Source organism: Oncorhynchus keta, chromosome 20 (assembly GCF_023373465.1).
Source record: "Oncorhynchus keta strain PuntledgeMale-10-30-2019 chromosome 20, Oket_V2, whole genome shotgun sequence".
Lineage (NCBI taxonomy): Eukaryota > Metazoa > Chordata > Actinopteri > Salmoniformes > Salmonidae > Oncorhynchus > Oncorhynchus keta.
The window spans coordinates 18,039,910-18,052,794 of NC_068440.1; the positions used below are offsets into that span (position 1 = coordinate 18,039,910).

Below are 12,885 nucleotides of genomic sequence, written 5' to 3' on the forward strand. Positions count from 1 at the left end.
TGGAATTGGAAATCTCCTGTGTGAAAAGCAATAATGATCAAGCAGAAGTAGGCTATTTCAAAGATTTAGGATTGAGATTCTTTTGCTGTTGTCTTTATTGGCAAGGAACAAAATACATTTGAAAATGCGCTCAACTGGGGCCACACAAGGGCCCTTAGCCCTCTGTTATTTTATCTTTATTCAAATGTCATCTCTTTCCCTCTCCACTGACATATACTGACAAAATGTGTTCTATAGCCTCTCGCCATAGGCTGTATCATATAGCCCAAATCGTACAGGTTGAATCTCTTTTGTTCAATAAATAGTAGATGTAAGTCAATGTGCCCATATTGTAACATATAGCCCACATAGCCTATAGTGTGAACAGCCGTGAGAGAAAGGCTTTGAAATAGGAGGATATTTTGAAATAGAAGGATAGTACGAGAATGCAACGTAGCCTACTTCTATCCATAGACACTGAGTTAAAGTAACCACATGGGCTACAGAACAAAGGCAAAAGCAATAGGCTACCCATTGGTTCCACGCGCGCTCTATTTTCCTCTCATGGCAGTGTGCGGGGTTAATTCATAGATTTTAAAACCAGGGTTAATCCCTCCCACTCTGCTCGCCCCCGCATCGCACCATCGAGCGCTGTGCTCAGCCTCCTCCTCCTTCTGTGTGTGGCGAGAAAACGATTGTTTTTATATCTGTCTGCCTAAAACCGCAAATCGACCTAGCGCAGACAATTAAATGTCGACCAATTCTACCGTTCTGAAAATGTGATGGATTATAACGGTTTGCTCCCGGAAGAGCAGGTTCAAATGCATAATCGAGGTAGATAAGAGTCGCGGATAAACAAGGGGTAGCACGCGAGCGGAGAGCACTTGCAGAAGACAAAGGTAACTGTGCTGGGAACTATGTGATGAATCAACAGTCCAGAAGAGCAGCTGGGAGTGTGGAGGCACAGTTTTGGGGAAAATAACTAGAGATTCGCTTTTAAAATACGACCAGAGCGACATGCTTTCTCTGTTTCTCTCAGTGGAATCCACAAATGAACTCTCGGCGGTCGGAAAGCATAAAAACCCTAATATGACGATGTCCTGAAATGGTAATGACAGTCAGTCGTTAGGAGAAGGTAAACCTTAATGCTAGAGATATATATGCTATTCGTTGATAGAAGCAGAAAACGTAACACAAAGGAGAGATTAGTTTCAAAACACATTACCAGGAAACGGTGATGGTTTGACAGGCTATATCTTAGATGTTTGAAGGGACATGCATTTGATTCTTTGCGCAAAACGCACAAACCACTGTAGAGATTGAGTGGCTTTTCCCACATTTTTCTCATGCTAAGTGTGTATACTTGAAGACTTCACATGTTGATGGAAGAGACTGACATAGATCTAACGACGCTATAGTTTCAACGATAGCACTCAACGGATTGGCTGTCTATTCACATCGGCACCTCAGCACAGAGCGTTCTACTAGGCTTCCTTCAGCACCTCAGCACAGAGCGTTCTACTAGGCTTCCTTCAGCACCTCAGCACAGAGCGTTCTACTAGGCTTCCTTCAGCACCTCAGCACAGAGCGTTCTACTAGGCTTCCTTCAGCACCTCAGCACAGAGCGTTCTACTAGGCTTCCTTCAGCACCTCAGCACAGAGCGTTCTACTAGGCTTCCTTCAGCACCTCAGCACAGAGCGTTCTACTAGGCTTCCTTCAGCACCTAAGCACAGAGCATTCTACTAGGCTTCCTTCAGCACCTCAGCACAGAGCGTTCTACTAGGCTTCCCTCAGCACAGAGCGTTCTACTAGGCTTCCTTCAGCACTACGGACAGCTACCAAAATGACACGGCTGCGCAAGAAAGCTTTCATTGCACTTTTCTTATTCACCCTCTTCATCTTCGGGACCATGATGGGCCTCAGGACACTGAAACCCAGCGATGGCTTCTCAGACCTGGCCCCGGGAATGGGAGAGTTTGTGGGGGAAAGAGGAGGTGACCGGCGACGGCCAGTTTCGAACGACATGGTAGTTTCCCCTGGTCAGCCCCATCTAGCCAGCGACACCAAAGTCGTCTTCACAAAATCCGACCGTGACTACAGTATATTCTACGATGTACAAATCTTCTATTACCTATGGTACGGCAACCCACAGATGGACGGTAAATACATTCACTGGGACCATGTTCTAGTACCGCACTGGGACCCTAAGATCGCCGCCAGCCACGCCAAAGGAAGACACACTCCTCCGGAGGACATAGCGTCGAGTTTCTACCCGGAGCTAGGACCATACAGTTCCAGAGACCCCACCGTGCTGGAGTCACACATGTCGCAGATTGAAGCGGCTGCAGCAGGTAAGGGATTTCGGCACGACTAACCCATCCAAACTGAAATATCATTATCAAGCGGTGTCCTGGACATGATACTGTAGCTCTCAAATATTGACGTAGCTTCACTTAAAATCCCCCATTCAATCTGCACCAATGTTGTGCACCTAATGCTCTTGAGCTTTCATATGAAAGGGGATGTGTTATAGACCTACCCTTCTGTCAATAGTCATACCAGAGAGTGTCCTCACTAACTGTTTTGCCCCAGGGGTACTGGTTCTGTCTTGGTACCCGCCTGGCATTGCAGACAACCATGGTGAGCCATGTGAAGACCTGGTGCCTGCTGTCATGGACGCTGCCCACAGACACAGCATCAAGGTAACTGGTGAGAGAACCGGTATGTTTTTACACTTTCTGGTGCTTTACTGAAGAAATAAATGTCTGGCTACAGGGTTGGGGTCGATTCCATTCCAATTCAGTCAATTGGAATTTCAGTTTTCTTCTGGAATGGTTTGAATTCAAAAGGAATTGGCCTCAACCCTGGCTGGCTGACTGGCCGTCTGGCAGTGATGATTGGTTGGTAGGTGGTTAAGGGTTAAGGGTTATGTTGTTCGCTCAGATCCTAAACTTGAGATTCAGAAAATAGACCTACATTCTTCTGTAACAGTCTGTCACAAGAGACTACGTTAACTCAGACCTTTGTTGTAGTAGTCTAAGTGAGTATCAGTCCTGGCCTTTGTACCTAACTAAATACATACACTTTGAAATATTCACACTTCAAAAACAGCCACTGTGTATGTATAAATTCACTGTGTTCCCTCGAAGACAAACACAATGCATTTCTTTTTTAGGGTGAAGTGTGTGATGTTGGTTTTGGAATGTATTTTCTATACCTAAAACCATCTGTTCTTGCCCACTTTCTTCCTCCATTTTGTATGTTATTGATGTAGTCAGAGAAAACACATTTCTTCAACAACCTCCCAAGTCTTTGGGTGCTTCACAAGGTCCCCTGAAGGCAGACATTTTTTTCCTTCAGTATTTTAAAACCGAAGAAAGACCGTTTCTAATTGACTGAGGAGTGACTCAGGGGATACCGTTCAAGGCACTGTTGTACTGTTTGACATTCAGTCTATTGAAGCAATTAGAGATGTTCTGCACACACACACACACACACACACACACCTCCAAGGCATAACTGGGGCTGATCATGCAGCCTGAGGCCTGTGTGCATGGCACGAGATGCTCTCTCTCTCTCTCTCTCTCTCTCTCTCTCTCTCTCTCACACACTGCATAAACCCATAGCATGCAGTACAGTGCATGCATTTATTTAAATATAGCCCAAGGTTCTTCTTTCCATCCGCTTTCATATGTAGAATATGTCAGGCCTACATTTTGCAGAAGACAGTGCAGACTTCACTTCCAACCGTGTGTGTAGTGTGGAATTGCATGAATAATGAGAAGCACTGTAGGTCTGTATGGGACTTCCACAACAGTAACGGTTTGTATCTCTGTATGACTAACCTGAGGGCTAACGCTGCAATGTTCTGTTCCAACCAGTGTTGCAGAATCCCTGCCACACAGGAATTATAGGTTGAGGTAGAGGGACTGAGATATCTCTTTCCTTGCATACGTCCTCAGTGTATCTGTGCCGACCTGTCTTTTCTACTCATAAAGCCTTTAATATGCACACTGACTGTTCCATTCACTGACTTTGTTTACATGATCATCACCTTAAATCATGAATAATAATATACAGAGCTTAATGTGTAAACATTAAACTGCCTCGGGCCTAGCTTATTATTACGTCTCACAAAAAAACAATGACAAAACAAACATCTGTGTTAAATATTTAGATGTTTCAATAAAGATCGACGTTCCCAGTTTACAGTAAGCGTAGCTGCACCTAAGGGCAGAATGCTAATAGGAGAATCTGTTCTCACTACACAGCACAACGTGTGAACAAACTGAAAAACAGCTTCTCATCTCCAGTAGAGGCGCACGCACACACACACACACACACACACACAGTTTATTCAGCTGAGAAAAGCGACAGATTGAACAGCACATCAGCTCACCTTGCCGCTCGGCCTTTCTGAGGCCAAAGACACAAACTGACAGCTCGGCGAGCGAGTGAGCCTGGTTGCTGCCGTGCCAAACACAGTGTTGCCATGGAAACTCTTTATGAAAGAGAGCTAGAGAGAGGGAGTGGGTGTTCTTTCCTTTCTATGTAGCCCGCCACGCTCCTTCATGGCTCGACGGTTCTATCAGCGGTTGTCGGTGAGCTGAAGTGGACATTTTGCTATACAGCAGCTGAGGTAAACTTCCTAGTCGTCAGGCAGTTTAACCCTGGTCCCAAATCTGTTTGTGCTCTCTCGACAATGACAGTAGGTGTAGGCTATACATCCCAAACAGATATGGGATCAGGCTTGTCTAACCCTGGGGTGAGAGAGGGCAGCCACCCCTCAGCAGTATGTCAGCCCTGCTGCCACAGTCCCATTCATGTCATTTGAATCATTCACAGCAATCTGTGTCACACCGCAATCAGTCATTTGAATGCTGAGAGACTCCCTGTCGACCCTTCAAGGTTCTGGTATGTGGTCTCCCTTGAAAAATTGTTTTGAAACCTCAATGGATTTCATCCTGGTTGGATGTATAGACCTTATATGTATGTCATCTACTGTATCTCCAAGTAAGGTCCTTGAGTGGTTCATTGAAAGGTTGGCAGGCATTGTCTCTCAGTTGCAGCAAAGACAGAGGCACAGAGAGCAAACGGCCTTAGGTAATACTTTAAGGGAGAGAGTATTATTGCTTTAAAGTAGAGAGCAGTAAGTATCGTGCTCATTATCTATATCCAGCAAGATAAGGTTCCCTGGAGTACCACTGGAAGGAATATATCTCCAAATCACTTTTCTTTTCTTCGAGGAGGATGGAGGATCACTTAAGACATGACAGAGAGGGTGAGATCCTGAGTTTGGATATTGGATATGACTGCAGGGAGCTAAGAACCTCTGCTTCAGTGGTTTGCTCTTCTTCTTCTTCCAGTTAAAAAAAAAAATTCAAGAATTAGCTCCTGCCCTGCGCCATTCTATCACCTTATATCTTTACACTTGGGATACAAGCTCTCCCATCACCAGGAGCACACACACAGAGACATACACAGACACACAGAGGCCCTGGAGTCAGAGAAGGATTTATAGATGATCTGCCAGTTATAGGCAATCTCTGATTGGCTGATCCCAGCCCAGAGGCCTCTGACACTCTAGTCTGACAGGGTCACTTTCATCTGTTATTCAGGAAGGACACTGGAGTCCATGACATTTGATTAAACACATATTGCACATGAATTCCCTGAGGAACAGGTTCTATACTCTTAGAAAAAGATAACTCGATGTGTTCCATGTAGAAACCTCTCTGGAAAGGGTTCTACATGGAACCAAAAAGGTTTATTCAAAGGGGTTTCCTATGGGGACAGCCGAAGAACCCTTTTAGGTCCTAAATAACACCTTTTTTCTAAGAGAGTACTATTTACCCATGGATATGCCAGTTGTAGGGCAACATGGCAAAATGCATTGGTTATGAACAATAATCAGAATCACTTTATTCGCATAGTACATTAACACATACCCAGAATATAACTTAGTGTGAAGGTGCTGCCATGAAGACATTGTACAAACAATACAGACAAAGTCAACATACAGAACATACTTGTATAATACACTCTTTAAAAAAAAGGTGCTATCTAGAACCTAAAAGTATTATTTGGCTGTCCCCATAGGATAACCATTTGAAAAACCCTTTTGTGTTCCATGTAGAACCCTTTCCACAGAGGGTTCTACATGGAACCAAAAATGGCTCTACCTGGAACCAGAAATAATTATCCTGCTGGGGACAGCTGAAGAAACCTTTTGGAACCCGTTTTTCTAACAGTGTATAAATACAGTGACGTTGTTGGAAAGCGAGGTATCGACAGTACTTGTTCTTTCTCTATGCCAGTGCATTGTACAGTCAATGCCTTACTGCATTTCAATGCAACAATAAAATGGCAATGTGCTGATATAATAATGAATGTGAACATTGCTTTTCATTACGTCTTCATTTACAGGACAGTGTTTACATTCAAGTGATATAATAATGTTTCAAAGACTATGAAAATGTGTACTGCAGACAGTATTGTCCTCTTTATTAAGAGTTTATAATGATCCGTATCTGTACTCGGTTCCCACAGGTGGCGTTCCACATCCAGCCGTACATGGGACGGACTGACCTCAGCATGTACGATAACATCAAATACATAATTGACAAGTAGGTTGACCTTCCACTGTCCTATGCATCAACATGTCCTCTTCTCTCTCTCTCTCAAACTACATCATTGACAATTAGGTCAGTCTTAAACAATTCACACATCTCTCCATTCCTCTTCTCTTACTCGCTAGATCATTTACATGTTTTTGGTCATTTAGCAGACACTCTTAACCAGAGCGACATACATTTTCCCCCCATACTGGTCCCCCATGGGAATCAAACCCACAACCCTGGCATTGCAAACGCCATGCTCTACTAACTGAGATACACATTAACAAGCAGGTTGGACTTCGACTGTTCTGTACATCCAGCCACTCCATTTCTCCTCTCCACTCTTACTCCCCCCTTCTCTCTCTCTCAAACTCACACAGATTAAGATGCTCTTATCACTTACTTTCAGCCAAAGGTCAGAGCTCTGCTTCCCATGTCAATTTCCAGTGACTTTGATCTGGAGAAATCTGAGTCTTCTTCAGGTCTAAAGGATTTCACTTGCATTTTTAGAGTATTACTCAGAGGGCTTGAGACAATTGATAGCGCCACTAAAAGATTAGTACCTGTGGGAAAATGTATGAAAATAGTTTGGCTTTGGAAGGGACCAGTAGTAGCCTGCAGGTCCCAGATCTGTTTGTGCAGTCTTGTCAACTCCCATGGTCATTGTCATGCCAAACATATTTATAACAACGACTATACATGCAGTGGGGCAAAAAAGTATTTAGTCAGCCACCAATTGTGCAAGTTCTCCCACTTAAAAAGACGAGAGAGGCCTGTAATTTTCATCATAAGTACACTTCAACTACGACAGACAAAATTAGAAAAAAAATCTAGAAAATCACATTGTAGGATTTTTAATGAATTTATTTGCAAATTATGGTGGAAAACAAGTATTTGGTCACCTACAAACAAGATTTTTGGCTTTCACAGACCTGTAACTTCTTCTTTAAGAGGCTCCTCTGTCCTCCACTTGTTACCTGTATTAATGGCACCTGTTTGAACTTTTTATCAGTATAAAAGACAACCTCAAACAGTCACACTCCAAACTCCACTATGGCCAAGACCAAAGAGCTGTCAAAGGACACCAGAAACAAAATTGTAGACCTGCACCAGGCTGGGAAGACTGAATCTGCAATAGGTAAGCAGCTTTGTTTGAAGAAATCAACTGTGGGAGCAATTATTAGGAAATGGAAGACATACAAGACCACTGATGATCTCCCTCGATCTGGGGCTCCACGCAAGATCTCACCCCGTGGGGTTAAAATGATCACAAGAACGGTGAGCAAAAATCCCAGAACCACACAGGGGGACCTAGTGAATGACCTGCAGAGAGCTGGGACCAAAGTAACAAAGCCTACCATCCGTAACACACTACACCGCCCGGGACTCAAATCCTGCAGTGCCAGACGTGTCCCCCTGCTTAAACCAGTACATGTCCAGGCCTGTCTGAAGTTTGCTAGAGAGCATTTGGATGATCCAGAAGAAGATTGGGAGAATGTCATATGAAACCAAAATATAACTTTTTGGTCAAAACTCAACTCGTTGTGTTTGGAGGACAAAGAATGCTGAGTTGCATCCAAAGAACACCATACCTACTGTGAAGCATGGGGGTGGAAACATCATGCTTTGGGGCTGTTTTTCTGCAAAGGGACCAGGACGACTGATCCGTGTAAAGGAAAGAATGAATGGGGCCATGTATCGTGACATTTTGAGTGAAAACCTCCTTCCATCAGCAAGGGCATTGAAGATGAAACGTGGCTGGGTCTTTCAGCATGACAATGATCCCAAACACACCGCCCGGGCAACGAAGGGGTGGCTTCATAAGAAGCATTTCAAGGTCCTGGAGTGGCCTAGCCAGTCTCCAGATATCAATCCCGTAGAAAATCTTTGGAGTGAGTTGAAAGTCCGTGTTGCCCAGCAACAGCCCCAAAACATCACTGCTCTAGAGGAAATATGCATGGAGGAATGGACCAAAATACCAGCAACAGTGTGTGAAAACCTTGTGAAGACTTACAGAAAACGTCTGTCATTGCCAACAAAGGGTATAGAACAAAGTATTGAGATAAACTTTTGTTATTGACCAAATACTTATTTTCCACCATCATTTGCAAATAAATTCATTTTATTTTATTTTCTGGATTTTCCCCCCTCATTTTGTCTGTCATAGTTTAAGTGTACCTATGATGAAAATTACAGGCCTCTCTCTCATCTTTTTAAGTGGGAGAACTTGCACAATTGGTGGCTGACTAAATACTTTTTTGCCCCACTGTATGTAGGATCTTCATTTGAGCCAGTTTGCTACAGCAGGATAATAATCATGCAGCAATAGGTATGTGAATTATTATGTGGATAAAAATGTATGGACATTTTTGTAGGGGTTGATACACTTTTCGTAAGGGAAAATCAAGTCTGAAATTTCAAAGTGGAAATTACAAACTTTAGAAGCCTTTTTAACCCTCATACACTACAAGTTTAATATTTCCTGCATTGCAGGAAAGTTCTCCTGCTACAGGACGATCAAATTAAGATCTTACATTTGTAGGAGCCGGTTACAGTGCACCAACAGATCGAGACCAGACTAGACCAGTAGATAACAGAAATATGAATATGAGATGTTTTATATAATGAGGCATGATCGTGATCCACCTTAACATTGTCCCAACCTTTGGACACCCTCTGTGGGCGGCGGGAGGGTTAGCGTATCGTAGTCAAGCTAACTGAACAGTGATGATCGTGACTGAGGCCAACTTCTGCAAAAGCAACTGTGCTAGCCATCTGCCTGAAAATAAACCACAGAGAGAATGAGAGTGGGAGATGGAGGGTACATTTATAAATGCTGATCTCTCCATCTACAGTGTTCACACATGCCAAATTTGCTCTTGAAAATAATAGCACCATTTCACATAATAGCATTTTCTGTAGACATCTGGCACTTCACTCAATTGAGAACCCTTGTGTTGGCAGAACCTCCTGCTTTGTAACAAGTGTAAAACAACACACTTTTATATAATAATCTCTGACTGTAAAATCGAATCACCCATGTGGGTGATGCACATTGGGAGTGGAAGATTGGCTACCTATGGAGTCATTATATGTTTTCCATCTTGCTTGTTCACTTGTCTAAAAATAAGTGTGATTTGTATGTATACTGCAATTCAGCTTCTAGCTGCATGAGTAAACATGAACTAAAGTAAACAAAATCTTGACCTCATAGGTATGGGAACCATGGCGCCTTCTACCGCTTCAGGTCGACCACGGGGCGGATCCTTCCTCTGTTCTATGTCTACGACTCCTACCTGACCCCGCCTGAGGCCTGGGCCGACCTGCTCCACCCCGCCGGCGCCCACACCCTCCGCGGCACGCCCTACGACGGCGTCTTCCTCGCCCTGGTCGTAGAGGAACGCCACAAACACGACATCCTGGCCGGTGGCTTCGACGGCATGTATACATACTTCGCCTCCAACGGCTTCTCCTTCGGCTCCTCTCACCAGAACTGGAAGGCGGTCAAGGACTTCTGTGACGGTAATAACCTGCTGTTTGTGCCCAGCGCCGGGCCGGGATACGTCGACACCGCAGTGAGGCCATGGAACAACCACAACACGAGGAACAGGGTCAACGGACGCTATTATGAGACCAGCCTACAGGCTGCGCTGTCGGTGCGGCCGGAGATCGTGACCATCACGTCGTTCAACGAGTGGCACGAGGGGACACAGATTGAGAAGGCGGTGCCCAGGAAGACGGTGACACGGCTGTATCTGGACTACCAGCCCCACCGGTCAGACCTATACCTGGAACTCACCAGGAAGTGGGCCGAACACTTCAACAAGGAGAAAGACAAGTGGCTCATGTAGAGGACAGGAGTCCTGACTGGACTGGGTCGATGGGAATAATACCTTTTGGGTGTGACTGGAGCGAGTAAAACTGAGGAGCTTTTCACATTTCTGAGCTGAGCTGAGCCGAACTGAGCCAAACCAAGCTGTACTGAGCTGTCCTGGTTAGTGGTTACTATCCACCATAGTCGCTGGAACCTGCTGAAACATTTTAAAAAATTTAAAGAAAATAGCACAGCCAACACAGTTTGGTTCAGCATGGTAGTGAGAAAAGGGTTTGGAGTGGCCTCATTGCTGGGTATTTTGGGTCCTTGTGAATATAAACCATATTTATTTTGACAGTGAAGCAAAAAAATGTCAATTTGGCCCCATACTCCAGCATTTTGGATTTGAGATGTGTTTTTAATATGAGGCGAGAGTACAGCATGTCACCTTTTATTTGAGGGTATTTTCATACTTTTTTTTTTTTTACCATTTAGAAATGAAAACCTTAATGTATCTAGTACCCTCCCCATTCAAATGTTTTTTTTCCCTCTCATAAGTATTTACACAATTGAACTTATAGCATATTAAAGTATTCAAACGTTTAGTATTTGGTCCCAATTCAAAGCACGCAATGACTACGTCAAGCTTGTGACTCTATAAACTTGTTGGATGCATTTGCAGTTTGTTTTGGTTGTGTTACAGATGATGTGTTACAGATTTTGCCCAATAGAACTGAATGGTGAATAATGTACTGGAGTCACTTTTATTGTAAATAAGAATAGATGTTTCTGAACACTTCTACATTAATGTGGATGCTGCCATGATTATGGATAGTAATGAATATATCCTGAATAATGATGAGTGAGAAAGTTACAGAGGAACAAAGATCATACCCACCCCAAAAATGCTAATCCTCCCCTGTTATTGGTAATGGTGAGAGCTTAGCATATATATTTTTCTGGGGGGGGGTATATACACTTTTGACTACTTTAATACACTATAAGTGAATTTGTCCAAATACTTATAAGAATATGTATTTTATTCAAATGGGGGGACTACATACAGAAGTGTTTTATTTCTAAACTGTAAAACTGATACGTACGAAAATGCCCTCAAATAAAAGGTGACATTCCGTAGTCGCCTCACATGAAACATTTGATCTCAATTCCAAAATGCTGGAGTTTAGAGCCAAATGTACACATTTTATCTTCACTGTCCAAATAAATACAAGTAGCGTATGCTTTTCAGTGGAGCAAGTGGGACTGAGACTGCTCACACCATAGACTTAGCAACAATTCCACCTGGCCTATCAGAGGGCAAGATGAAGGTTGCTTACACCAATCCAATCCTCTCAGATCTGCAGAAGCATCTAGGGGGAGGGGGCTGGGGGTTGGTTTGGGATTCAGGGGTACACTCATGATTGAACCTGTCTCTGTTTTTGTCAACTCTTCTGTTCTTCTCTCAAATTAACTTTTCCATTTATGTGAATTTCATCCCGATGCCTGTTTTTGAATTATTTTTTATTTTACATCTGAATACACAACACAAATACTTTTGTACAAAGTTTCATTGGTTGGTTTAAGTCAACTTATGTTAGTGCCAACAAATAGCCTGTTTTGAGTGACTTAAGTCTATTCCTTTCAGATGAGTTATGTTGTGATGATCGCCACAGTAATGATATAGCCACTGGGGTTTGTGTAGTGTGGGTGAGCTTGGAGACATTCTGACATTGAGGACTTATTCTTTCCTGTAATACTTTTAAATGGTGAAAAATAAACGTATTGTCTGGTTACTATGTGGGAATCTGTGGTGTGTTTGAAATAGGGTGGTTTCGACTCAACCGAATCAGCAAGGGTCAGAACCACCATCTGGGAAGGAGCCTGTCCTGTAACACGCTCTTCTATCATTGTCAAGCCGTAGCAGGCTGCCTGGTCCCTTCTCAACACACTGCACTAGCTACTTTACTACTCAGCTCAGGACAGATAGAAACCATGGGGCCAGTGTTGAGTCTCTGTCCTGCTCCATACCCACACTGCCCAAACACATTAGCCTTTAACACCAAACCAACCAGGCGTGGTGAGGTTAGAAATGTCAGGCTTCACAGCACCGTGCGACGGCCGGCCCTGACACTCCTCATCACCGATCCTTCTTGTACCAGGTGACAGATCAGATGATGCATTCATACCATTATAGCTTCCTGGTTCGTACCTCAGAATGTCAACCGTAGAAGGGCAATGAACTGAGAGGGGAGAGAAAGGGACAGAGAATCAAAGAGAGAGAGAAGTATGAAAATAGAATTGACTGACAAGACAGCAGGAGGGCGTAAATAAGGAAGTCATTTACATTTAGAAAGCCTGTTGTTCCTTGCTACTAGGATCCTCTTAGCCTGGAATCCAAACTGATGTTCATTCTACAATGGTGAAACAAAGTATATCAGTTCAGATTCTAAATGAGCATAATCCACACAGAGCTT

General features: G+C 43.6%; 1 protein-coding gene across 1 annotated transcript; it reads left to right on the forward strand.

Annotated features, from left to right (window-relative positions):
- The first annotated feature begins 1,696 nt into the window (after positions 1 to 1,696).
- Positions 1,697 to 12,207, forward strand: LOC118399491 (glycoprotein endo-alpha-1,2-mannosidase-like protein). Its single transcript, XM_035795614.2, has 4 exons — positions 1,697 to 2,331; positions 2,573 to 2,682; positions 6,530 to 6,606; positions 9,812 to 12,207. Exons 1-4 carry the CDS (start codon positions 1,824 to 1,826, stop codon positions 10,446 to 10,448), a joined length of 1,332 nt encoding a protein of 443 aa, XP_035651507.1. The 5' UTR covers positions 1,697 to 1,823; the 3' UTR covers positions 10,449 to 12,207.
- Positions 12,208 to 12,885: the final 678 nt, after the last annotated feature.

Excerpts from the sequence above, each read along its gene's own strand:
- LOC118399491 (XM_035795614.2), top strand. The coding sequence starts at position 1,824 with ATGACACGGCTGCGCAAGAAAGCTTTCATTGCACTTTTCTTATTCACC. Across the intron at positions 2,332-2,572 it reads GATTGAAGCGGCTGCAGCAG|GGGTACTGGTTCTGTCTTGG; the intron begins GTAAGGGATTTC and ends GTTTTGCCCCAG. Across the intron at positions 6,607-9,811 it reads ATCAAATACATAATTGACAA|GTATGGGAACCATGGCGCCT; the intron begins GTAGGTTGACCT and ends TTGACCTCATAG.